The sequence below is a fragment of the Sphaerodactylus townsendi genome, linkage group LG11, assembly GCF_021028975.2.
Source record: "Sphaerodactylus townsendi isolate TG3544 linkage group LG11, MPM_Stown_v2.3, whole genome shotgun sequence".
Classification (NCBI taxonomy): Eukaryota; Metazoa; Chordata; class Lepidosauria; order Squamata; family Sphaerodactylidae; genus Sphaerodactylus; species Sphaerodactylus townsendi.
The window spans coordinates 70,084,476-70,108,496 of record NC_059435.1 but is presented as its reverse complement, the minus strand read 5'-3'; the positions used below and the strand labels follow the sequence as shown (position 1 = coordinate 70,108,496).

Genomic DNA, 24,021 nt, shown 5'->3' with positions numbered 1-24,021 from the left:
AAAAGGGGATTGAGAATGCACAACCGACAATGCTAGGATTACAATGGGAAGTGCCACACTTCGCTATTTCTGCTATGGCTGCCTCTTCACTTCTGTGACTTGGACGCTTCTGCTTTTTATTTATTTCAACTTCAGTGAAGAGACCCAATCTTTCAAGTATGTGCCCATCAAGGGGTTTGAGCCTCAGAAGCCATTTCCCAAAAAATTCTATCCCCGTTTCGTTCGTGGGTCAGTCCATGTACCTGAGCCTCAGCACAAAGACAGTAATCCATTAGGAAATGGTGCAAAGAATTCTGTTGAAGGTGATGCTGAATTTTCTCCTGAAATGGGTAAGTCTAAGGGATTAGAACTGCATCATAATGCAACAACTCAAGAGGTTACATTTATAAGGGAATAGGATTGTAGTCAGTTCAGTGCTTGTTTTGTATATCATCCTCTTTTACTGTTTTGTCTTCTAACTTTGTAAGCCACTTTTTGCATTGTAGCATTTTCATGTCTTAGGCAGCTTTTTATTTGTGTTCTCGTTCTCCCTGGTGGTAGCAGGCCATCTGGTTTGGGTTGTTCGCTGCCCTGCGGCGAGTAGGCAGGAAAAGGCTCTTTGGTGACTTCCTGTCAGGTGTCCGTGGTGGTGCCGCCCCAGTATCTTCCTGCCTCGGTCAGAGTAGGCAGCACTATCCACAGGCTCCTAGGCTGGATTTCACAAAGCTACCTTTTCTTCCTTGTGTTGTTGTTTTTTGTGATTCCCTTGTGTGCAGTGTACGTTTGATCGTTTTTCCACTCCTTTTGTCTGCGTGCTGACTGAGCTCTCTCCTTCCCTTGTGTTCCCGCCTTTTTCTTGGCTTGAGGAAGGAAGAGCTATGGCGTCGGCGCCATTTTCTCCACCAAGGGAGTCCTTCTACCGATCGCGGTAGAAACCACTAGGTTCAGTCTCCCACACACAGTCGCTGGGCTGATAGTGAGGAGACTCTTCTCGGACCCAACAGTCTCCCACACACAGCCGCTGGGCTGATAGTGAGGAGACTCTTCAGGAGCTGCGCAACAGCCGTGGGGCTGGGCGGCGGGCTCGCTCGCGCTTCCCAGGCCCGCCAAGGCAGGAAGACGCTGCATCTCGGTGGGGCCCTTCACAAGGACGGGAAGCGCGGGCCGGATCGACCGTGACCGCGGACAGGAGACAGATCGTTGCGGCGACTGCTCAGGCGTGCACCCAGGGCATCGCCTCTGCCTCCGGCCGGGGCCTTTGATGTCTGCTGCTTCACAAGCCTTTTTTTCCCCACCCCCGCTCTTGTTAGAACGTCTGAGGGAACTTCGCTGCAGGTCAAGTCATGCGGGTGCCATGACGGGGAGGCTGCCTTGGGAGTATCTCTGCCTTCAGACTGGAGCGCCTTTCTCCCCGCAGCAACTGGTCTCCTTACTACAGGGCTCCATAGACCAGTCGGCTAGTAGACATTTAAATGCTCGTGCCTCCCCTCAGACAAGCAGACGCAGATCCCCTTCCAGGTCCTGCAGGAGAATCAGATTGCTTGATTATGATGCAAGTACTTGAGTGAAGGGGAGGTAGACCTGGACTCAGACGCCTTTCTGAGGGAGAGTCTTCACTACCAGTTCAGGCAGACCAGAGCCACAGATTAATTACGGTGGAACAATTATCCACTCTTTTAGCCAAAACAATGTCGGCTTTGGAACTGAGGGTCTCTGAGGAGGCGGGCGATCCCAATGCTCCTGCCACGTCCAAGCCCACTAAGGGCTGCCCTAAAGGGATCTCCTACATCTTTCCTTAGAGGATCAGGCTACTCATTTTTTCCCGCTCCCAGAGTCTTTGGCCCACAGTTCAGAAAAGAATGGGTCACCCCCGCTTCAAACAGAGGGTTTCCTCCAGTCTACAAGTAGCTTTACCTAGCTCCGGACTAATTTTTGAGAATGATTAGAACCCCTCTAGTTGACGGTCCCATCTCCTCACTGCATTCAGGGGGTCTGGTTTCCCGGGACGGAGAGGGTGATGTTAAAGACCCCATTGATCGTAAGGCGGAACATGGTCTCCGCAGAGTTCATGATGGTGCGACCATGGCAGCAAAAAAATCCTGGTTCTGGCAGCCACCGTCCCCACAGCTCCCATTCTTTGGCTCCAACGCCTTCAGAGCATCATTCCACCCGAGTGCCAAGGCATTAGAGAGGGGGTGGAGAGGGTAGTCATGGCCACCTCCTTCCCAGCTGATGCCACCCTAGATGCACTCCTAGTCTCCTCTAGACCCATGTCTTCGGCATCAGTCTCACATAGATTGCTCTGGCTTAAGCCCTGGCAGGCTGACACCCTATCTAAGACAGCGGTGGCTAGTTTTGATTTTGAGGGAGGGACCCTATTTGGGTCAGAGTTAAATAAGACCCTGGTGGAGACCAAGGACCATAAATAAGCTATGCCACGGTCCGTCAGAGACAGGCCCAGGTTTTCTGCAAAACCTGCCCTCAAAGTATTTCGTGGCCCCTTCCACCAATCACGGGAATATAAGCAGACTAGCTGGCAGCCTCAGTCGTCCTTCTGTAAGACACACGATTTTCGCAGCTCCAACTAGAGCGGCAACCCATTTCGGACCGACGCCTCTGGCAATAACAACAAGGCGGGACTACGCCAGGGTTCCAGTCGGCGCTCGGCTCCTTTCCTTCAGCCCCGATTGGCAAGGAAGACGAAGCCAACAGACTAAAGCTGGCTGTCAAACAGCTACTTACCATCAGAGCCATAGAACCGGTACCAAAATATCAACAAGGGATGGGAGTGTGCTCCCATTTTTTCACTGTCCCCAAAAAGAATGGGGATGTCAGGGCGATCCTCAGCTAAGACATGTCAATCGTCATCTGCGCAAATTCAGGTTTCGCATGGAAACCATCAGATCCACGGTTGCGGCCATCAGGAGAGGGGACATGATCACCTCCTTGGTTCTGATGGAGGCATACCTCCATGTACCCATACACCTGGCTCATCATCGCTTCCTCGGTCCGCGATAGCAGACCTCCATTTTCAGTACATAGCTCTGCCGGTCGATTGGCGACATCTCCCTGAGTTTTCACGAAAGTCTTGATTGCACCCATTTCCCTGCTCCGCAGTCAAGGGATGCATATCTATTCGTATCTCGACGACCTTCTCATCAGATCTTGATCGGAAATACAGGCTGTCAGAGACGTGGAAAGGGTCCAACTGGTCTTATCGGATTTGTCATCACGTGAGCAAGAGTTCCTTGGCCCCTTCCCAACAGATGGAACACTTAGGGGCATTGATAGACACGTCCATTTGTACTCCCTTTGTACCTCGGGTAAAAGTCCAGAAAATCCAAGAGACCAGTCTTCGCACCTTGCGGGCAAAATCTTCCAACTTACTACAACTTGCCAGCTTGCTGGGCCCTTTGCTGTCCACAATGGACCTCATACAGTGGGGTCGAGCCCACGCCAGGCCTCTACAAGCCCTTCTACGGCCTTATGCAAAGCAAATCATTCTGAAGACAGATCGATCATTGAGCCTCCCCCAGCAGTCTGTCTCAGTCTAAAATGGTGGACCACCCACCACAACCTCCTACAAGGTAAGTTTTTCGCCCCTTCGCAACAGATCCATATCCTTGTGGATGCCAGTCTGTCCGGCTGGGGTGCCAAACTGAGCCACCACCTGGCTCAGGGCTCCTGATCCGAAGCACAGGCTCAGCTTCCGATCAACATTCTAGTAGGTCAGAGCAATATGATGGGCCCTGTAATCATTCAAGCAACTTATTCTGCAGAAGCACGTAGTGCTTCACGCCGACAACATCTCGGCGAAGTGCCTTGTCAATCATCAGGGAGGCTCCAGGTCGCCTGCCCTACACAGAGAAGCTTTGCGTGTGATCTCATGGGCGGAACAGAATCTTGCATCCCTGCGAGCCGAACACATTCGAGGCTCACTAAACACGGAAGCCGACTGGCTCAGCCGGACCACGCTCTCCAGCTCCAAGTGGAAGCTGAACCCAGCAGTTTTCCAGACCATCCAGGAACGACCCGGGATGGCGACGATCGACCTCTTTGCATCACTCCTCAATGCTCAGATCAGCGTATTCTTCACCAGATACCACCATTCACAGACGACAGCGACCGATGCGCTCTCAGCTCCCTGGCCACAGGGGTTCCTCTATGTTTTCCTCCCGATCCAAGTTTTTCACAGACTACTCCACTGCGTGCAGTCGGAATGGAGGGAAATCATACTGGGGGCTCCGAACTGGCCCAGGAGGTCCTGGTACTCAGTACTAAAACAGCTATCTGTCACACCACCGTTGGTTCTACCACAACTGCCAGACCTGCTCTCCCAGGGCCCCCTACTACATCCTGGCCCAGGCTGGCTCAGACTAGCCGCCTGGCGCTTGAGCGGAGACTGTTAAGAAAACGGGGTTATCCTAAAAGGGTCATAAAGGCTATTTTAGCTGCTAGAAGAAAGTCCAATCAGAATTTATGACTCCTCCTGGAAGGCTTATGTGCGGTGGTGCCGTAGAAAAAGAAGGGTCCCTGAGTTAGCTTCCCTGCTGTACATATTGGAATTCCTGCAGAACGGGTTTGAGTCAGGGTTGAGCAGTTCCACCCTAAGGCGTCAGGTAGCTGCCATTGCAACGGTTCTACCTGGGACGAAGGGGATGCCTATCACCAGGCACCCAGACACCTTAAAATTCTCAAAGGGGTTTCTCAGTCCCAACCGCCAGTACAGCATCGCTTCCCTACCTGGCGTCTCCATGGGGTGCTAGACGCACCTACCAAACCCTCCTTTGAACCTGTTCGACACATACATTTAAAATGACTTAGGATGAAGCTTTTGTTCCTGGTAGCCATAACCTCCGCTGGAAGGGTATTAGAGATTAGAGCCATGTCAACTAATCCAAATTTATGCTTTTTCCCCTGCTTTAGACCTAAAGTGGCATCTAAATTCCATTTGCAGCAGGAGGTGGTTCTGACAAAAAATAAAAATAAAAAAAGTTTTGTCCGAATCCCACACACCCTGTAGAGAGCCAAGCCCGTTGGCATCACACCTGGATGTGAGAGTATGCTTCTCTCAAGACCTTTCTGATAATGTACTTCAAAACAAGACTCTGCAAATCGGAGGCTCTTGCTTACTAACATCAGCCCGCTTCCAGATTGGGCGAACCTATGTCGGGCTGCTTCTATCAGCTCTACTATTAAGGCCTGCATCCTTGAGGCCCATAAGGCCAGGGGATTCCCCATGCCGACCGGAGTTACAGCCCACTCCACCAGGAGCACGGCCGCCAATGCAGCTCTCCTTAAACGCATTCCCCTTGAACAGATTTGTAGGGCAGCCACTTGGGCTCCACCCTCTTCATTCGTTAAACATTGGGAGGCCCATTCTGGAGCATATTATCGGGGAGTAACCGAACCCTCCCTTTTTCTCAGGGCACTGCTTGGGAAGTTCCCAACCAGATGGCCTGCTACCACCAGGGAGAACGACCCATTGGATACTCACCGTGAAGGGGTCTTCCTTGCAGTGGTCGTGAGGCCATCTGGGCCCACCCCGGGTTTTTTTTTGCTATTGACCCGATAATGTGTTCTCTAAATATCCAGCTTTACAGTTTTTTATCGTTTACAGTTCAGCCTGTTCTTTGTTGGGCTCTTTGGTCCCCTTTTAAATAGGATTATTCGTTTCCTTCATGGCATGTTGGGCCGTGGTGTTGTATATTGTACTTTTGTTACGTTTGCCGTGTACTGTTACTCTCGGCTAGTCAGATACTGGGGCGGCACCACCACGGACACCTGACAGGAAGTCACCAAAGAGCCTTTTCCTGCCTACTCGCCGCAGGGCAGCGAACAACCCAAACCAGATGGCCTGCGACCACCAAGGAGAAGACCCCTTCACGGTGAGTATCCAATGGGTCGTTTTCCCCATTGTTGAGTTCTACTGCACTGTTTATTGCAGATCTTTGCTGTGTAACTGAATTGTGTTTTCAACTCTGCAATCTGTCCTGAGTTCCAGCAGGAAAGGTGGACTGTAAATGAAGTAAATTAAAAAATAAAATAAAAGCAATAATTGTTATAGTGTCTTTAGAGATCAGACTTTACATAGGCACTTAAGCCTCTTGAATGTCTCACTGTTTTATTAATTTTCTTCCATCTTGTGGAGATTTAAAGTATTTTAATAGTCTTGTTCAGGTCACTCAATTCTCCCCTTGACAGTACTCTGTATGAGTGTGTAAGATACGGAAATGAATTCTTTCTTACTCTTTCTTCCTTTAGTTTGATAGAGTGGGGATGAAGTGGTCAGCGTGTGAGGGATACTAACTCAGAAAGTCTCTTGGCCAAAGTTCAAATTGTAAAAAAAGGTTTCATTCCACTCATATAATAAAGAAGTGTAAGAGATGAAACTATAAAATACAACACAAAAGAAAACAAATTTCTTGCTACCTGAAAGTTAGCAAAACTTTAGACTGCTCCTCTGAGATGCATCACCTTTTCCACAGCATAACATCTGATCTTAGTAAAGAGTGATAGAAAATTGTTCCTTTCAGCACCATATTTCAAGGGGTTCCTCAGGTGCTCTTCAGTTAAATGTGAGTGCTTACTCTTTTCCCACTAAAGGATGATTTGATGAATAAACTCAGGATTGTAGGGAACCTCGGTATAATAGGAGCTTTGTCCCCAGTTCTTCTTAACAGCTCTTCTTAACACAGAGCTCAAAGGAAGTCTGGAAGGAGCTAAGGGAATTCAGGCCAGATGTCAAACGAGAAGAAACTCTCCATCAATTCCTGCTGGGTTGACTGTTGCCAGGTCATTGTGACAGATGGCCAGGTGTCACACCTGTAGAATGCTTATGTGCGTTTCTAATCTCTGTTTAATGGAGCTTGCAGTTTCTCTGAATAAGGCTTGCCTACCCTTTGCCTAAAACATAGGAATGGGCTGAGTTATCATTGATATGCTATGGAAACCCACCTTGAACTATTTTGGGGGGTTTTTTTGGATAATGATGGGCTAAAAATTTCTTTAAGCAAGCTAGATCTACTGACGCCTTCTTTTCACATTGTTGTAAACCAGAAGAGAAGAGAGGACCATGTTAGAAACTGATGAGAAAACCTTATTCCTTGAAACCCACCAACTTGCCTGGATTATTAGTAAGAGCTAAAGATTTATTTATAACTTGCTAGGATATATTGCTAACGGAAAATGCAGAGGCCATTAAATTAGATCTGCTCCTTAGATTTAAACTGGATCTAATTTTTCTCTTGTTCAGTTTAGGATGTTCCAGGTAGAGAGGGCTGGTTGTCAGGTGTGAGAAAACATCATCTGATCAAGATAATCCTGCTTTGTTTCAATGTGGTATGAAAATTCAATATAGTAGTGTTGCTCCATACAAGTCTTGTTCTGAAGGGTGAATAATAGATTCTTGGATTCATATTGCTGAAAGGGGTCTTATGGGTTGTCTAGTCCAAAGTCCTGCTTAATGTAGGAGATCCGGAGCTAGAGCGTGCCCAGCAAATGGCTGTCTGGCCTGTGCTGAAAGATCTCTGGCAAGGGACACCCTCAACTCCCAAGGTAATTGCCTCCATTATGGGACTGCTGTCAAGATTCAACTGAAATCTACACTCCTAGAGTTTTAGCCCATTCGTTCTAGTCTCCCCTTTCAGGCAACAGAGGACAAGGTTCACCTCCTTCTGCGTGACAGCCCTTCAGGTATTTGAATAGCTTAACCATCTCCCATAGTGCCCCTGTTTTCTACTCTTGGATGAACATACTCAGTTCCTTCAACCTTTCCCCTCATAGGAGCTGAAATTTGTTAATATATATAAAGTGTTCCTGCATGAAACTGTTGTCAAGTGTCTTTCTGTCAAGTTGTTTTTCATAAATGTGGAAATGTTATGAATCCTTTTGTTTTTAAGTCACTGTTCCTTTAAGGGCTTTTTTTAGTGCAGATGAAAAGGCCAATAGCTGTGACTATTGGTAATGTTAAGCTGTCTGACCTAAGAACCATCTACAGTTCCAGATGTATTTAGCATCCTGAAAATCTTTACTTTCATTTAGACTTGTGATCTTCATGGTTGCAAGTAGACAGCAAATTGATTGTGTCTAGGGCTTGCATCAGTGATTAAGCTCCAAAGCCCTGGCCTAGTAAAGAGCTTAAGAGGCAGAGGTAAAGTAAATCAAGTGTAAATTTATTTGGCTGCAGCACCAGTTTTCGAGAAGCAGAAGCAAAGAACACAAAGGATTTCCAAGTTTTATACTGTTTACAGAGTCATAGAGTCAGCATCATCATAACATCATCTGCGAGGTCAAATAGCACCTAAGAAACAATTGAATATGAAAGTTCATCCTGAGATGGGCACCACAAAAGTAATAAAGGTCTGGAAAGCAGCAGCTGAAGGGCCAGACCTCATTTGAAGCTGGACTTCAAGTGGAAATGATACATGGGGTAATTTGGTTCCAGAAAGATGACACAGGGAACAGTGATACGGACTAAGAGGGCAACACTGGCGGAAGGAGGATATTTATGCTTTATTTGGCTTATTGCTTTATTTGCTTCACCTTTTTCTCACTGAAATGCAAGTCTGTAAGATAGTGAGATAAATAACAGGCAGGATTGTTTTGTTTTTTCTTACTCTGATTTTAAGCATCCTGGAGATCATTTTGATTGTGGAAACAGTGTGGGGGAATAATTAATCTCTCCTTTCCCCAGTTCTGTGATCCAGCTCCATGATGGACCACATAACACTTAAACGGAGTTCCAGCCAGTATCATGTGAAACATGGCCTTAACAATCCCAAATTTATTGCGTTTAAACTTTAATAATTCTTCTAAATCCTCGAGGCTGATTCCCCTCTTGATGTGCCTTCTTGTTAATGGATAATATAACTGCCAGTTACAGTACCATGATGAAGCAAGATAGTTGCAGTCTACTGTTATGTGACAGAATTGCAGCAGACTTTTATTTATTACCAACCAGCTGTTGTCTTTTTGACGCATAATGAATAAAGCAAATTGCACAATTGACCTGTGTGATATAAATCTGGAGGGGAGCTCTCTGAGCAACAGAAAATTTTGGAAGCACTTCATTTGAAAGAAGTGGTGCTTGGTGCTCTCTTCTGTTCTATACAGTCTGTCCTTCTCACGTCCTAGATACTTGTAGGATATCTGTCTAGCTGGGAACACCCTGTCCAGTTCGACTGTTTTGCCTCCCCAGATGAGATCAAGATTCTTCACAACATTTTAGCCATTGGGTATCAGCCGTCATTAAACCTCTCCCCTTGGGGTATGTGGTGCCCAGTCTTGAAAAGGAGGATGATCCAGAATGTTTCAAACTGAGGCTCTTCACAGGAACAGAGCCTATTTATATGACTATACAGAGGGCCTCAACAATTTCTTTTGGAAAAAGAACATTGTAGCAGCTTTACATTGCTAAGGTAGTTACGTGTATTTCTGCTTCGGCTTTTATAAGTGTTAATAGGCATCCTCCCACTGAGCAGAAGACATTTTGTAGGTGTTCTTCACCATCCAGTCAGGGTGGCAGGAAATGACCTTTTTTCTCCTTCCTGGTTGTGATGAGACTGCCCATCTTTCCTCTGTTTGGGAACTAAACTAATCAAGAATAATAGCAACGAATCCAACTTACAGTAACATAGCAACAACAGAAAGAGACTACGCAGAAGAAGTAAAGAAGTAAAGCAGGTTACATCTTTACATCTTGTGCTCTGTGCGTCTCGCCTCCCGGTTGCATTGCCTGCTCCGTAGCCTTGGCCCCTGCCTTGGTTCCTTTTGCTGTATTGAGCGGCCTTGCTATTGTGAACTGGGGAGCTTGGAATTGGGGGGGACAACAGCGACAACAAGAATTCCCCCCCTGCAGCTCCCGGCGGGGCTCCGGTGGCTCTCAGCGGGTCCTTCGGCAAGACGTCTCGGCGGGCTGGGGCGAAGGCGGAGGCAGCGGCAGTGACGGGACGCCTCCCTCCATAGTCGAGATTACGGCTTTGGCGGAGTCAACAGTCTGGAGTGCCCATTGCCCCTTTGGATCTCGGCGGGCCGACGGTGAGAGAGTCGTGCGAGCTGTGGACCCAAAGTGTGGCTGGAGGAGGGGCGACCGGAGGAACAGACTGGTTTGGAGAGCTGGAAAAATAGACCAACGTAACAGGAATACCAGCTGCTCTTTTGGGACTCGGCGAGCCGGTGGTGTGAGGGCTGTGCGCGCCGCGGATCCAAGGAGCAGCAGACGACGGAAATTGGCATTTTCGAACTTGCCTGATACAGCTGGAGGCATAGGCCTCCTGCTGTTACCCTGTTCTGCCCATAGGCACTCCATTAGCTCTTCAGGCCTGAATTCAACCAAGTGGCTGGCCGGGTGGTGGGAGCCCCGTGCTTTGCCTATTCTGTCCACCAGAGGGCGCAGGGAATTGGTAGCTACCATTCCCTTTTACCATCTACTGACGCCCTCTGTTGACTCTGGTCTTGACCTCTCCCTGTATTTTTTACATCTGTTTGAGGGTCAGAGGCAGGAACCTACGACGACGATTGGTTACATCCGCAGCTCATTAGTGAGAGTACTGAGCTGCTATATATCTGAATGATTGGGTGCAGATTTCGTTCTTCTATTCCACTCCTGTCTGTTAGTTTAGATAGAATTGTATTGTAGAGTAGTTGTTTAGTATATTGTAGGATTAATGGGTAGTCAGTTAGTTGGTTTGTCTAGGTGGAGTGTCTAGCTTATTTATTATAGTTAGTCGACTGATGTTAGTCAGTAGTAAGTTTAGTCCCACCTATAAGGGTGTTATTATTGTTCAGTAGGCTATTGGATAAATAGGGAGTAGTGGGGATATGGGGGCGCCATTGGGGCTAGGGATCCCAGTTTTAATGGGACGAGGTAAGTACGGTAGGCGGTGGGCTTATGAGAGAAGACGAACGAGATATGGGTATGCTCGCTCACCTTCTGCCCTCCGACCTATCCCAAGAAACGAAGGTGGTTGGGTTCAGGAACACCCCGCTTCGTCCCTGGTGTTGATCAATGCCAGGTCCATCAATAATAAAACAGCAGTGCTTCGGGATTTCTTAGGAAACCAGCAGATGGACCTGGCTTGCATCACCGAAACCTGGGTGCGTGAAGGGGAGACAGTTGCTTTATGCGAAGTTTCCCCACCAGGTTTCGCGTGCCTCCACCAGTCACGAACACGGGGCCGGGGGGGCGGCGTGGCAATGTTCATCCGAGATTCCATCCCCTTTAGGGCTATCCCGGTCCCGGAGATCACCGGTATGGAGTGTGTCGGCCTAGAGTGGTTGGCAACGGAGAGGTTGGCCGTCCTCCTGGTGTACCGGTCGCCTAGCGCACCGGGGGACGGTCTGCTGCGGCTGCTGGAGGTGGTGTCTGACTGGGCATTGAGGTTTCCCAGACTTATTGTCCTGGGGGATTTCAATGTCCATGTCGACGCTGCCTCATGTGCAGTAGCTGCGGACCTGGTGTCATCCATGGCGACGCTGGGCCTCTCCTTGGTAAATTCTGGCCCCACTCATGAGGCGGGTCACACGCTGGATTTGGTCTTCGGGTCGGGAATCAATATGGTCGTATCCTCTACTGATAGAGTGCCATGGTCCGACCATTATGCCCTGAAGGTTTGGATGGACTTGCCATGCCTCCCCCGTCTAGGCGACAGACTGATTTATGTCCGCCCGCGGAGACTTATGGATCCACTTGGTTTCCTGAATGCTCTGCGGGATCCTGAACCTGCCGGCACACTCGATGAGCAGGTGGAAGATTGGAATGCCCGGCTTTCCGATGCCATTGATGTTGTTGCCCCCCGGCGTCCTCTGCGTCCCCGTTCACGGCTGGCTGCGTGGTATACTGAGGAGCTACGCCATATGAAACGGGAACTCAGACGACTAGAGCGAGTGTGGAGGAAATTTCGTGACGAAGCTACGCGAACATCCTATAGGACGTTTATGAAGGCCTATGAGATGGCGACGAAAGAGGCGAAGAGAGTCTTCCTCTCCTCTTCTCTCGCATCTGCTGGCTCCCGCCCGGCACAATTGTTCCGTTTAATTCGGACTTTGACCTCATTACCTGCAGGTTCTACAAATTCTCAATTGGCTATCAGCTGTGAGGCATTTATGAGCTTCTTTGCAGACAAAGTCGCGTCGCTCCGCCAGGACCTTCCTTCTGTGTTGAATACAATTAGCGAACTAGAGGCTCCCTTGCCGTCTTCCGGCCCTTGTTTGGCCCAGTTTTCCCTGCTCTCTGAAGCCAGTGTCGACAGGGTTCTGGCTGCTGTTAGACCTACTACCTGTCCTCTGGATCCGTGCCCCTCCTGGCTTATTAAAGCTTGCCAGGGGGAGCTACGACCCCACCTGTTGAAGATCATCAATGGCTCCCTTGAGCAAGGAGTCTTTCCGGGTGGGTTGAAGGAGGCAGTGGTCCGCCCACTCTTAAAAAGACCATCGTTAGATCCAGGAGATCTGGCCAATTACCGCCCCGTCTCGAATCTTTCGTTTCTGGGGAAGGTAATTGAAAGAGTGGTGTTGGAGCAGCTTCAGAGTTTCCTGGAGGACGCACAGGCTTTCGATCCCTTCCAGTCCGGCTTCCGTGCTGGGCATGGGACGGAGACTGTTCTCGTCGCCATCACGGATACGCTCCGCATACAACTTGACCAAGGCGGATCGGCGCTGCTGGTATTACTAGACCTTACCGCAGCGTTTGATATGGTCGACCACAACCTTTTGGCCCACCGCCTGGCCACTTCCGGGGTGCGGGGCACTGTCCTTCAGTGGATTGTCTCGTTCCTCCGGGGGTGGAGTCAGCAAGTGTGGTGTGGGGACCAAGCCTCCCAGAGGTGCCCACTTCAGTGTGGTGTGCCCCAGGGGGCATTGCTCTCCCCGCTATTGTTTAACATCTATATGCGACCACTTGCTCAGTTGGTGCGGAGCTTTGGGCTGATCTGTCACCAGTATGCTGATGACACTCAGCTCATTCTGTTGATGGACAGTCGCTGCCCCTGCAGCTCTACAGCATTGTTTGGAGGCGGTTGCTGGATGGTTACAACAGAGCAGGTTAAAACTGAATCCATCGAAGACGGAGATCCTTTGGCTGGGCCGCCGGGGGGAGGCGGGGGATTTCCAACCGCCGGAGTGGGAGCGGGCTACATTGGCACCAGCCTCCTCCATTCGCAGCCTGGGGGTCCACCTGGATTCGTATCCTTCAATGGCGCCCCAGGTCGCCCATATAACCCAGGTTGACTTTTTTCACCTTAGACAGGCCCGGCGGTTGGCCCACTTCCTCTCCCAGGCGGACCTCGCCACTGTGATCCATGCAACAGTCACCTCTAGGTTAGACTATTGTAACTTCGCTCTACGCGAGGCCTTCCCTTACGCCTGATCCGGGAAGTTGAAACTGGTACAACATGCAGCGGCACGTGTGCTAACAGGTGGTGCCATTAGCGAACAAAATCCACCTGTGTTGCGCGGCATTGCATTGGCTTCCGGTTGAGTTCGAATCATTCATAAGGTGTGGGTACTCACCTTTAAGGCCTTACGCTGTCTGGGACCTTCGTGACCTTCGGGACCGTCTTACCCCATATGTCCCTTTGCGGCCTCTATGCTCGGCAGAGGCCAACTTGTTGGCTGTCCCTAGCCCCTCAATGATGCGGTTGGCCTCTACCCGGGCCAGGGCCATTACACCCCTGGCCCCTGCCTGGTGGAACACTCTACCACCAGCTATTAGGGCCTCCTGCGGGATCTTGGAGAGTTCCGCAGGGCCTGAAAGACCTAATTGTTCCAATCAAGGCGGTTTGGAGGGCTGACCGCTGAAGTCGCCCTCCCCTCTCCTCCTTTATGCTCTGGGCCCTTAATTGGGCCCTCAGCTTTTTGGGTCTGTTTCCAGGGTGGGTGTATTACGTTTTATGAAGTTTTGTTGGATGCCGCTGTAACTTATTTAATTCGCTGTTTTAATTGGGGTTTTAATGTTATTGTTGTGATGATTGTGTTGTTTACCGCCCAGAGCCCTTCGGGGGAGGGGCGGTATATAAATTTGATTATAAAATAAATAAATAAATAAATAAATAAATAAATAAATAAATAAATAAGGTTGTCTTAAAATAGTCATGATGATCTTTGGGAGTGGCAAGATATCCTCCTTAATTCAGAGGAGAGGGACCATTCACAGTAAGTATCCAGTGGTCATTCTCCCACTGAGCAGAGGACATCTTGTGGGGCTTCCCAGAGCAGTGTTTCAAAGTGTCCCAAAGAATGGGTGGTTAATCATTACCGTGTTTCCCCAAAAATAAGACAGTGTCTTATATTAAATTTTGCTCCCAAATATGCGCTATGTCTTATTTTCAGGGAATGTCTTATTTTTCCGCTCCACAGCTGCATGCTCTGGTGTTCTGTTCGACGGGCATGCTTCCAAACAAAAACTTTGCTACATCTTACTTTCGGGGGATGCTTTATATTTAGCACTTCAGCAAAACCTCTACTATGTCTTATTCTCAGGGGATGTCTTATTTTCGGGGAAACAGGGTAGTTGGACTGATGTATGTGCCATTAGACTCTTCAGCCAAAGGCTGCCTCCAAAAAAGCTGTAAGATCAAATGAAGATCAAATGGCCGCTTTGCAAATATCTTCAACAGAAGTGGGGTGGCATTTGGTAAGTATCCAATGGTTGTTTTTGTATAACTGTAGTAGTTTCATGTTGATATTTTCCTTATCCTGTCAAGAATTACTGTGGAAGCAGTACATATTGGGATAGTTGAACTTTTGGTTTTAAAAATCAGATGCCCCATGAACTAATTTTGGTCCTTTTTTCTGTTATAGGAATGATTTTTAATGAACAAGACCAGGAAGTAAGAGACTTGGGCTATCAAAAACATGCCTTCAATATGCTCATCAGTAACAGGCTGGGATATCACAGAGATGTGCCAGACACAAGAGATCCAAAGTATGTTTCCGCATTTTCTCAATAAAACAAATGATTGCTTCAAAAGACTTACGATGCTGAGCTAGTGAAATGTCTATCCTTAGTGGGTAGGGGTAGAGAGCAGGGATTTGTGTTGCAGGAACTGCTGTGGAATGTGGCAAAGCAGAATGAAACATTGTTCTTACCAGGGGATTTAATCCTGTTAGGGAGCTGATTTTGAAATTTAATATTCTTGTCATCTGAAAAAAAAAGTAGACTGAGGTGGAATGTTGTGGCAGAAATAGTGAAGACTTTTTTTGTAGCAAAATAATGTAAAAGGAGGCAGAGGCCAGAGAGCCAGTGTGATGTAGTAGTGGTTAAAGTGCTGGAATAGGATCTGGCAGACCCAGGTTCGAATCCCCACTTCTACCATGGAAGCTCGCTGGGAGACCTTGGACCAATCACACCTTCACAGTCTAATGAACATCACAGAGGCCCCTTCCGTACATGCAAAATAATGCATTTTCAAACCACTTTCACAACTGTTTGCAAGTGGATTTTGCCATTCTGCACAGCTTCAAAGAGCATTGAAAGCAGTTTGAAAGTGCATTATTCTGCATGTGCGGAATGAGCCAGAGTTTCCATAAAGATAAAATGGAGGAAAGAAGAATGGTGTGAATGGGTCCTCATTGAGGTGAAAGGTAGGGTATAAATAAAGTAAATAAAACAATAGTAAATAAAGTAAATAAAATGGTAAATAAATTAGATATTGGCAGGTCACATGGAGGGATGGGAAAGTGCCTTTCTTTTCTCCTCAGCAACCCACCTGCCTGGCCCAATTTTTAGATTCTAGCGGCTGCTGGACATCTGGATGTTTGATTCTGACATTTACTGTGAACAAAATCTGTCATGAGCAGGAAAAGGAGCAGTTTAAGCTTTGAAGTTATATGTGGTGTTTTTTCACAGGTGTAAGGAAAAGAGTTACCCTCCTGATTTGCCACACGCTAGCATTGTAATATGTTTCTATAATGAAGCACTTTCTGCCTTGCTCCGGACAGTTCATGGTGTCCTAGACCGCACTCCATCATATCTTCTCCATGAAATTATCTTGGTGGATGACAACAGTGAATTAGGTGAGAAACTCTTACATTTTATGCTAGTTTTGTTTAGTGTGATTCAGCTGTTAGGTTTGTGTTGGGCTGACAAAATAGCTTTGCCAGGGGCTCTGGTCAGGCATGTCAGTGTTTCAGATCCATTCTTTGTGACCCAGCAGGAGTTATTTATTTATTTATTTTTTTATTTTATTATTTGGGTTTATAAACCGCCCTCCCCCAAAGGGCTCAGGGCGGTGTACAACATGGATAGAGCACAATAACATTTTAAATACGATAAATATAAGTTAAAACAGCTCTAATAAGAATAAAAATAAACCCTTCCCCATTTAAAATGCAGCATTAATAGTTACAGTGAACTATTTCTCAGGGAAGAGTGTTGCTGGGAGAAAGACAAGGTCTTGTAACCCTTTTTATTTTAGCTTAAGCTTTTGTCTGCTGGAGCCTACTTGGCCAAATACTTGAGTGATCCGAGTTACTGATTCTTCCTATTTGTGTTCATGAACAGCTACTTTCAAGCTTTGAGAAATATTCCCAAGTCCACATAGCGATCTGAGTTTTCAGGCAGCTAAAATCAACTGATGGTTGGTTTGTACTAAATTTGGTCTTTGGAGGAGGAAGGGGAGGATTGTGTGCTTCTTCCCCTTTTGTGCATGCACCAAGAGCCTATTCAGATGATATTTCAATCATTGTCTATTTTATTTATTTACTTTGTTTATACCCCCTTTTCTCCCCAGTGGGGATCCAAAATGGCTTACATCATTCTCCTGTCCTCCATTTTATCCTCACAGCAATCTTGTGAGGTAGGTTAGGCGGAGAGAGTGTGACAGGCCTAAGGTAACCCAGCAAGCTTCCATGACAGAAGTGGGGATTCAAACTTGGGTCTCCCAGATACTAGTCTGATACTTTTAACCACGACACCACACTGAAGGACTGAAAACATTTTTGTTAATATTCTACTTTTGTATCAGAGGTATATTATTGACCTCTGTTTCTTTTTTAGATGACCTGAAAGAACACTTGGGTGTTTATATATCAAAAAACCTTCCAAACAAAATAAAACTAGTCAGAAATGAGAAACGAGAAGGATTAATTCGAGGGCGAATGATTGGAGCCTCCCACGCTACAGGTGATATTGCCTTTCTTGTCAGCCTTAACTGGTCAAATCAGGATGATTGAACACAGTTGCTTGTAACTTCAGTAGCGTAGTTGGTAGACAACATGTTTTTTCTTCTACTGTCTCAAACTGATTCTTCCCTAATAGTTAGCTATTTGATAAATGTGTCCCATTGTTGAGTGCAGACTTTATTAGTCAAACCACTCAGGAAAAGGGTCAGATGGTGTAGAAAAAATATGCTTGTGGCCCTAGATTGCTGTTTGGAAAATAGAGTAAGCAATAGAGTAATTCTTGAGCATGCCAAGGTTGGCTAGCCCTTCCCTAACCAACAAACATGGAATTTCCCATGAACTGTAGGGACATCTCACTTACAGTTGTGGCAACAAGAGCAAGGGAGGGAGGGAGGGAGGGAGGGAGGGAGGAAGGAAGGAAGGAAGGAAGGAAGGAAGGAAGGAAGGAAGGAAGGAAGGAAGGAAGGAAGGAAGGAAGGAAGGAAGGAAGGAAGGAAGGAAGGAAGGAAGGAAGAGTGTCTCCTCCTGAGTTTGAAATGCATTAGGAGTGGAATGTTAGAATGGGTCTTCCCTATAAATATTTTCATTTGATCTTAATGTACACTTACTGTGAAAAACGAGGTTTAGAAAATTCACTGAAACTATGTCCCAAAAGGAGGTCTACCCACTCAAGTCTCATTAAATATAGGATGGTACATTCAGATGATGGTTGTCACTATGGCAACACAGACACACCCAGTGTTAGTGCAGTTTACAAATACTCCCTCCCCTTGATCCACCAGAGAGGTTTGCTGCGGCTATAGTAATTAATTGGGTTAGAATATTACTTGATAATCTGTGTAATTAGCCTGCATTATACATTAGCATGCATCAGTGATAACATGGTGTTAAATCAGGAAAGCTTGTATTGTAACCGGTAATGATGGCATAAGCTCTCCCTAATTAATGTGTGCTAATCACCAACATTGCAGTAACATGATTTAATTCAGATCCCTGTCTTTGAACCCATTAGCTAAATTTACAATACATTGAAATGACAAGAGTACTGGGTTCAATGCTGCAGCGAAAAAATTGTCTCTTGGACCAGTATCAGTGATGAGAAAGATAAATCTGTACAGCTATAATGGGAATAAAAATAGCTTTCCTGAATGGAATCTCTTTTAGTTCCTCTCGAAATATGAAAAATTTGGCTTTCATTTACAAATAACCAGTAGGGATTTTTGTAAATCATTAGGTTTTCTCTGTTATCTACAATGCTAGCTGTGTTCCTTTCATTCCTTTCCTTTCACCATTTCAGCTTCCAGACTGCCATAAAATTAAAAGAGGATGCTTTACTTTGATTTGGCTAGTATTGGCAAGCTATGCACTCCATGGCAGCTTTGGAAAAACAAGCAAGTAGGAGTTATGTTGCTGCTGTTACACTTGGCCTTATCCAAAAGGGGAGATGCTCATACAAACCATAAGGACATCTGTCTGCACTGTTGCATTGCAGACAGCTGCCCATGTGCGCCAGATATGAAACAGTTGGGATAGATGGATAAATAATGAGAGCTCTGAGAACTATGATAAAATTGTGCCTTTTGTTTGTTTTAAATGTTTCCTGGCCTCAAACTTTGTTATGATCGTATTTCTCAAGGCTCTCGCCAAATGAACTAGAAAGTAGAAGGCATTTGGGACTGGCCTGTTTTTGTGTTTCTCTCTCTGGTAAAATAGGAATTGATTCTGCATCTTGTGAAATGGTAAAACTCTGAAAGTGGTGCCGTTGCTTCCTCGTCCGCCATGCCTGACGTGCTCTTGCCTTCTCAGGGAAGGTGCTCGTGTTCCTAGACAGCCACTGTGAAGTGAACAAGCTGTGGATCCAGCCTTTGCTGACACCTATCCGGGAATCACGCAGAACAGTGGTTTGCCCTGTCATTGACATAATCAGTGCGGACACCCTGACCTACAGCTCTTCCCCAGTGGTCCGTGGAGGGTTCAACTGGGGCCTGCATTTCAAATGGGATCTTGTTCCTTTATCTGAACTGGAAGGCCCTGAGGGAGCCACTTCTCCAATCAAGTAAGATTTCTGCCTGATTGCCTGCTGATACTTTTCTGCTGCCCACCAAGTCTATTTAGATAGCATTTGTGATCAGATGGGGCTCCTGCCCACGTACTTCTGAATCGCCACTGAAGATCTGATTGGCTGTGCAGATTAAAATTTCATTATTTCCACAGCTGGTGCTACCACAGTGTTTATTTTATTTCCTTGCCCTCTTCTTTCCCACAGTATTTTTTTAAAATTGCTACTCTTGTGGGTGTGTGGTGCAGGAAGGAGAGAAGAGGAAAAGTAATATTCGAAGGAGAAAGTAGAGAAAGCAGTTGTCACCAGCCCTTTTTGTTAATTTTGTTTAATTTAGATCCTTCTCTGCGGTCATCTGTTTTTTCCCCTCTCCCTTCTATTGCTTGTCCATTCCAATATCCAGAATATCCAGACAGTAATTCCCCTACCCCCTCTCTCTCCTTTGATTAGATATGATTTCCAAAGCAATTATTTTTTTTACAGGTCACCTACAATGGCAGGAGGCTTGTTTGCTATGGACAGAGAATACTTCAATGAACTTGGACAATATGATAGCGGCATGGACATCTGGGGAGGCGAAAACCTGGAAATATCATTTCGGGTGTGTATATGCAGATGACACCCCCTTTTTCTTAGAGTACTGTTGGAATGTTAGCATTTTTCTGCATACTGTAGCAGGTCCCTAAACTGTTCCTAGTTTTGCAGAGCAGTATGGACTCTGGGTTACTTAACTTATCTGTGACCAGCACAGCTGAGTATAAGCATCTGGCAGGTGCGTGGCCAGTACAGAGAGAGTACAGAGCTCAGGAGAAGATTAAAGGTTATTTTGATCAAAAGCTGTTACGATAAGAGATTGTAACTGTCTCTAAAACAACCTAAACTGGGTGGAACTTTTCCCTCACTTTGTATCTTGAGATGAAGTGAAAAATTCTTGGGGTGGAGCTGAAAATATGATCAAGAAAACACACAGTTTAACAAAGTATGCAGACATATAGAACTTAGCAGTGGTCTCGTCCACTGAAAATCCACTTCACCTCCGTGACCCGTTACTTGGACTAGTTGCATCTTGGTGATGCAATTTGGTTAGGATTATGAAACAAAATGAGTTATATGACATCAGTCCCGCCCCCGCTTCAATAGCTATTGCTTGACACGTTTAAGAAATTAAGGGCAAAATACTAGACATCAGCATCATCTTTACAATAAAGGACTATGAAGAAATTTTTAAAAACCCATGTATGTATTTGTGTATATATAATTGTAAATAGAAAAGTATGTGTATAAGAATGAGTTTAAGGTCTTTTTGTGTCTTAGAAAGCTAAGTAATCATGCAAATTTAGAGTTTGTAAAGCTAACCAATTAGAGAAGGAGGAAGGAAAATGGAGCTTTTATATTGGCCCTTAGTCTGGTAAGAGAAGAACCAATCAGACAGCAAAGAGAACGTAGTAATCTTATTGTTCTGGTAGAAGCCAATCAAAAGTTGGATGTTTCAATCCTTCTTCAACCTACAAGTAGAACAAGCTAAGGCTGTTTCTGCACAGCCAATTAAAGTGTTGTGCCATCGGTGTTATTGGCAAAGCTGCAGTAACGGGGCGTTCGCATGGGCAGGTGCTCCATAGACAGGTAGCACATCTTCTGAACCCCAGCGCTTTGCACAGCTGCTGATAACACTTTTTACTGTCATTTTACTGGCTTTTTTGACCTGTGTGGAAATGGCCTCAGTCTGCCAGGAACTTCAGAAAACAGGACCAGAGCTGAAATCCAGATATCTGCAGCAGAGAATTCCCTTAAGAGGCATAAGGTGCCTGAGAGCTAAGAGAGCTGTTACCAGAGAGGGTTGAATAGCTGCGGAGAGATCTGTAGGTTGCTGTTAATCTCAGGGCCATTCACAAAGGAAGTTTGTTGCACTGAAGTCCTGGAAAGAGGAGGCTCTGCTCCCCATGAGAACACCAGCAGAAAAGGCCTCAGAAGTTTGTAAGTTGGAATTAATATAGAACAAGAACAAAGAGAATTCCATGGTATCCAGTTTCTGCATTTTTCTGTTGTTATCCAGTTGGTGTTCAATAGTAAAGAATAGTTTGTTTAGATTCAAAGAGAAACAAATCATTATTTTACTTGGGAAGCAAGCACCTAAGGTGTCTACCTATTCTAACCAGCTCTGAATATCCTGACAAGGCTATTGTTGTATCAAAAATAGAGATAGGGTCTAGTATATGATACCCCATTATGATAATGGTTAGTGTCTGTATGATTAGGACTGAGGAGAGCTAGGTTCAAACTCCTGCTGCTGATCTTGGGGCCGTTTGGTTTCTACCTCCTTCACAGGGTGGTTTTGAGGGTAAAATAGAAGTGGGGAGAACCATGTATGTTGCTCTGTGCTCCTTGGAGGATGAGCACCATAAAGATGTTTGTTCACAACAAAATGAGTAAATAAGACCAGCCGTTCCTACATGTATATTTATATGTGATATCTTTGTTTTACTTTCTCTGTGTTTTTGGGCAGATCTGGATGTGTGGGGGCAAACTTCTCATTATCCCATGTTCCAGAGTGGGGCACATCTTCCGTAAGCGTCGTCCTTATGGCTCACCAGGCGGACGGGACACCATGGCGCATAATTCATTGCGTCTAGCACATGTGTGGATGGATGATTATAAGGCAAGAAAACCACTACTTCAATAGTAATTAATGCCCATTGTTGGTTCCTGGCCTGCGTGGCCCAGGCTACTCAGTCTCGTCAGATCTCAGAAGCTCAGCAGGGTTGGCCCTGGTTTGTATTAGGATGGAAGACCACCAAGAAAGTCCAGGGTTACTATACAGAGATAGCTAATGGCAAACCACCTTTAAACGGTGGGAGCTTAGAAAGAAGTGTTCACGAATTGCACTGAAAGGAAAAGATGGAGGCCCATTCTGATTATTCCCAGAATTTGCATTACAACCTAAAGGTTCTGTAGCAGTAGTGAGAACAAGGTACACTGAATCCTACACACATTTGCTCATAAGGAAGTCCCACTTTGTTCAGTTGGGCTTACTCCAAAGTCAGTGTTCTTTGGATTGTAGCCATAGTCTCAGGTTTGAAATTGCATGTTATAGTAGATGCCTGTCATCAAAGCTATCTGTAGACTTTTGGGTTGTAGGTTAGCTTGCACAGATGACTTTACTTTCACTCATACCGATCAGTTGCTCTTTCCCACATTGTTTATGAATTCTCAGTGTAATTTTTCCTTCTCCCTCTCTTGAACGTAGGAACAATATTTTGCCCTAAGACCAGAACTAAGAAATAGGAGCTATGGCAATATTACTGACCGTGTCGAGTTGAGGAAAAAACTGAACTGCGAGTCGTTTAAGTGGTACTTAGACAATATATACCCAGAGATGCAAATTTCAGGACCCAATGCCAAACCACAGCCTCCAGTCTTTTTTAATCGAGGGCAGAAACGACCCAAAACACTTCAGCGTGGACGGGTAAGCATGTTGTGCCATCTCTGCAGCCTCCAAATCAATTTCTTTTTTCAAAAAATGTAATTTTGAACCTTGAGAAGCTTTGTGTGAATTGAAAGAAATACTGTTGTGACCTTATAGTGGCTATTATGGTGCAACTTTGAAGAAATTACTTTGAAAACTGGCAAGTGCACCCTGTAATTCTCTGATCAAAGGTGCTAAAAGAAAGCAGACTTGCAACTTCCTTTCAGGTAAAGAGAGTTGTCCTACAAAAGGGTCTTTGACATTTGTAGGCCACCGTGTCTTGTGAGACCAGCAGTTCTATGGGACTGTTCTGTTTTTGAAGCACAAATGAAACATGTTGAAGTTTTAGCTGTGGTTGGTCTCTGTATGACTTGGTGATTTTTGTCCACCATAGTCTGTAGTTCTTATTTCTGGCAAAGGCTCTGCAGGATAAATTGAAGTTTTACCTGGTGCTGCAATAATGCAATGACTAGAAGGTAATGTTAAAGAAATGGAAGTATTATCTTAAATTCTGTAGGTGCCACATCATAAGAACCACCCTGCTGAGTCAGAAAAAGTCCAATATACCATTTCCAATATTACTGCTTCTTCCTCTCACCTGGTATTCCATATGACAGTTGTCAGTCTTCTGCTCTTAAAGAGCTAGCAGCTAAGGTTGAAATGAAGCAGAACCTCATCTTCCCATGCAGTCCCCCAGTAGTACTTCCCAGATCTTGTGCAGATCTGTTCCACTCCAAACAATCTTCTGTTCATTGAACTTTGTAAAATTTAGCACTTAAGAAGTAAGCACTTGATTCTGTGCATATAGATTTGCAAAGGAACAGTGGGATTAAGGTATTTTTCTCAATTCTGTTTTTGTAACATTTGTGCTGTGAAGAAGAGACATGTTATCCCTACAGACACAAATTCATTGTTTTGAGAAATGCAAACTCATGCATCCATTATATTATTTTCTAGAAAACTGTCCAAAATAATCTCACAGAAACCTCTGGAAGAGCATGACATTATGAATGGATTAATTGAATTCATTTACCAAAAAAATTAAATATTGCATTAATATACATACAGCCTTATGCTACACACCGTATATACTCATGTATAAGTCGAATTTTTCACCACATTTTTAATGCTGAAAAAGCTCCCCTCGACTTATATGCGGGTCATTAACATTTTTTGTGTTTTTACTTTGCCGGCCAGCAGGGGGCGCAGTTTTAATGCTAGCAACACCAAAATTTCAGGGTTCCCTCAGAAGACACTCCTGATGGTACCAGCCAAGTTTGGTAAAGTTTGGGTCTAAAGGGGGGTCTCAAAGTTATGGACCCCAAAGGAGGGTGTGCCCCCCTATCTCCCTCATTGTTTCTCAATGGGAGCTATTAGTAGATGGGGCTACTCCTTTTGA

The 24,021-nt window shown here is 45.7% G+C and overlaps 1 protein-coding gene across 2 annotated transcripts in view; it reads left to right on the top strand.

Moving 5' to 3' along the window:
• The window catches only part of GALNT11 (polypeptide N-acetylgalactosaminyltransferase 11), a 41,043-nt gene that overhangs the window by 7,782 nt on the left and 9,240 nt on the right, over window positions 1-24,021 (top strand). For both annotated transcript variants that reach the window (XM_048510348.1, XM_048510349.1), the window contains exons 2-9: window positions 6-329; window positions 14,779-14,902; window positions 15,827-15,993; window positions 16,976-17,101; window positions 18,907-19,156; window positions 19,643-19,760; window positions 21,663-21,815; window positions 22,404-22,622. In XM_048510348.1, coding sequence (XP_048366305.1) covers window positions 44-329; window positions 14,779-14,902; window positions 15,827-15,993; window positions 16,976-17,101; window positions 18,907-19,156; window positions 19,643-19,760; window positions 21,663-21,815; window positions 22,404-22,622 — 1,443 coding nt within the window. In that variant the 5' untranslated portion in view covers window positions 6-43. The remainder of the gene's footprint in view (window positions 1-5; window positions 330-14,778; window positions 14,903-15,826; window positions 15,994-16,975; window positions 17,102-18,906; window positions 19,157-19,642; window positions 19,761-21,662; window positions 21,816-22,403; window positions 22,623-24,021) is intronic.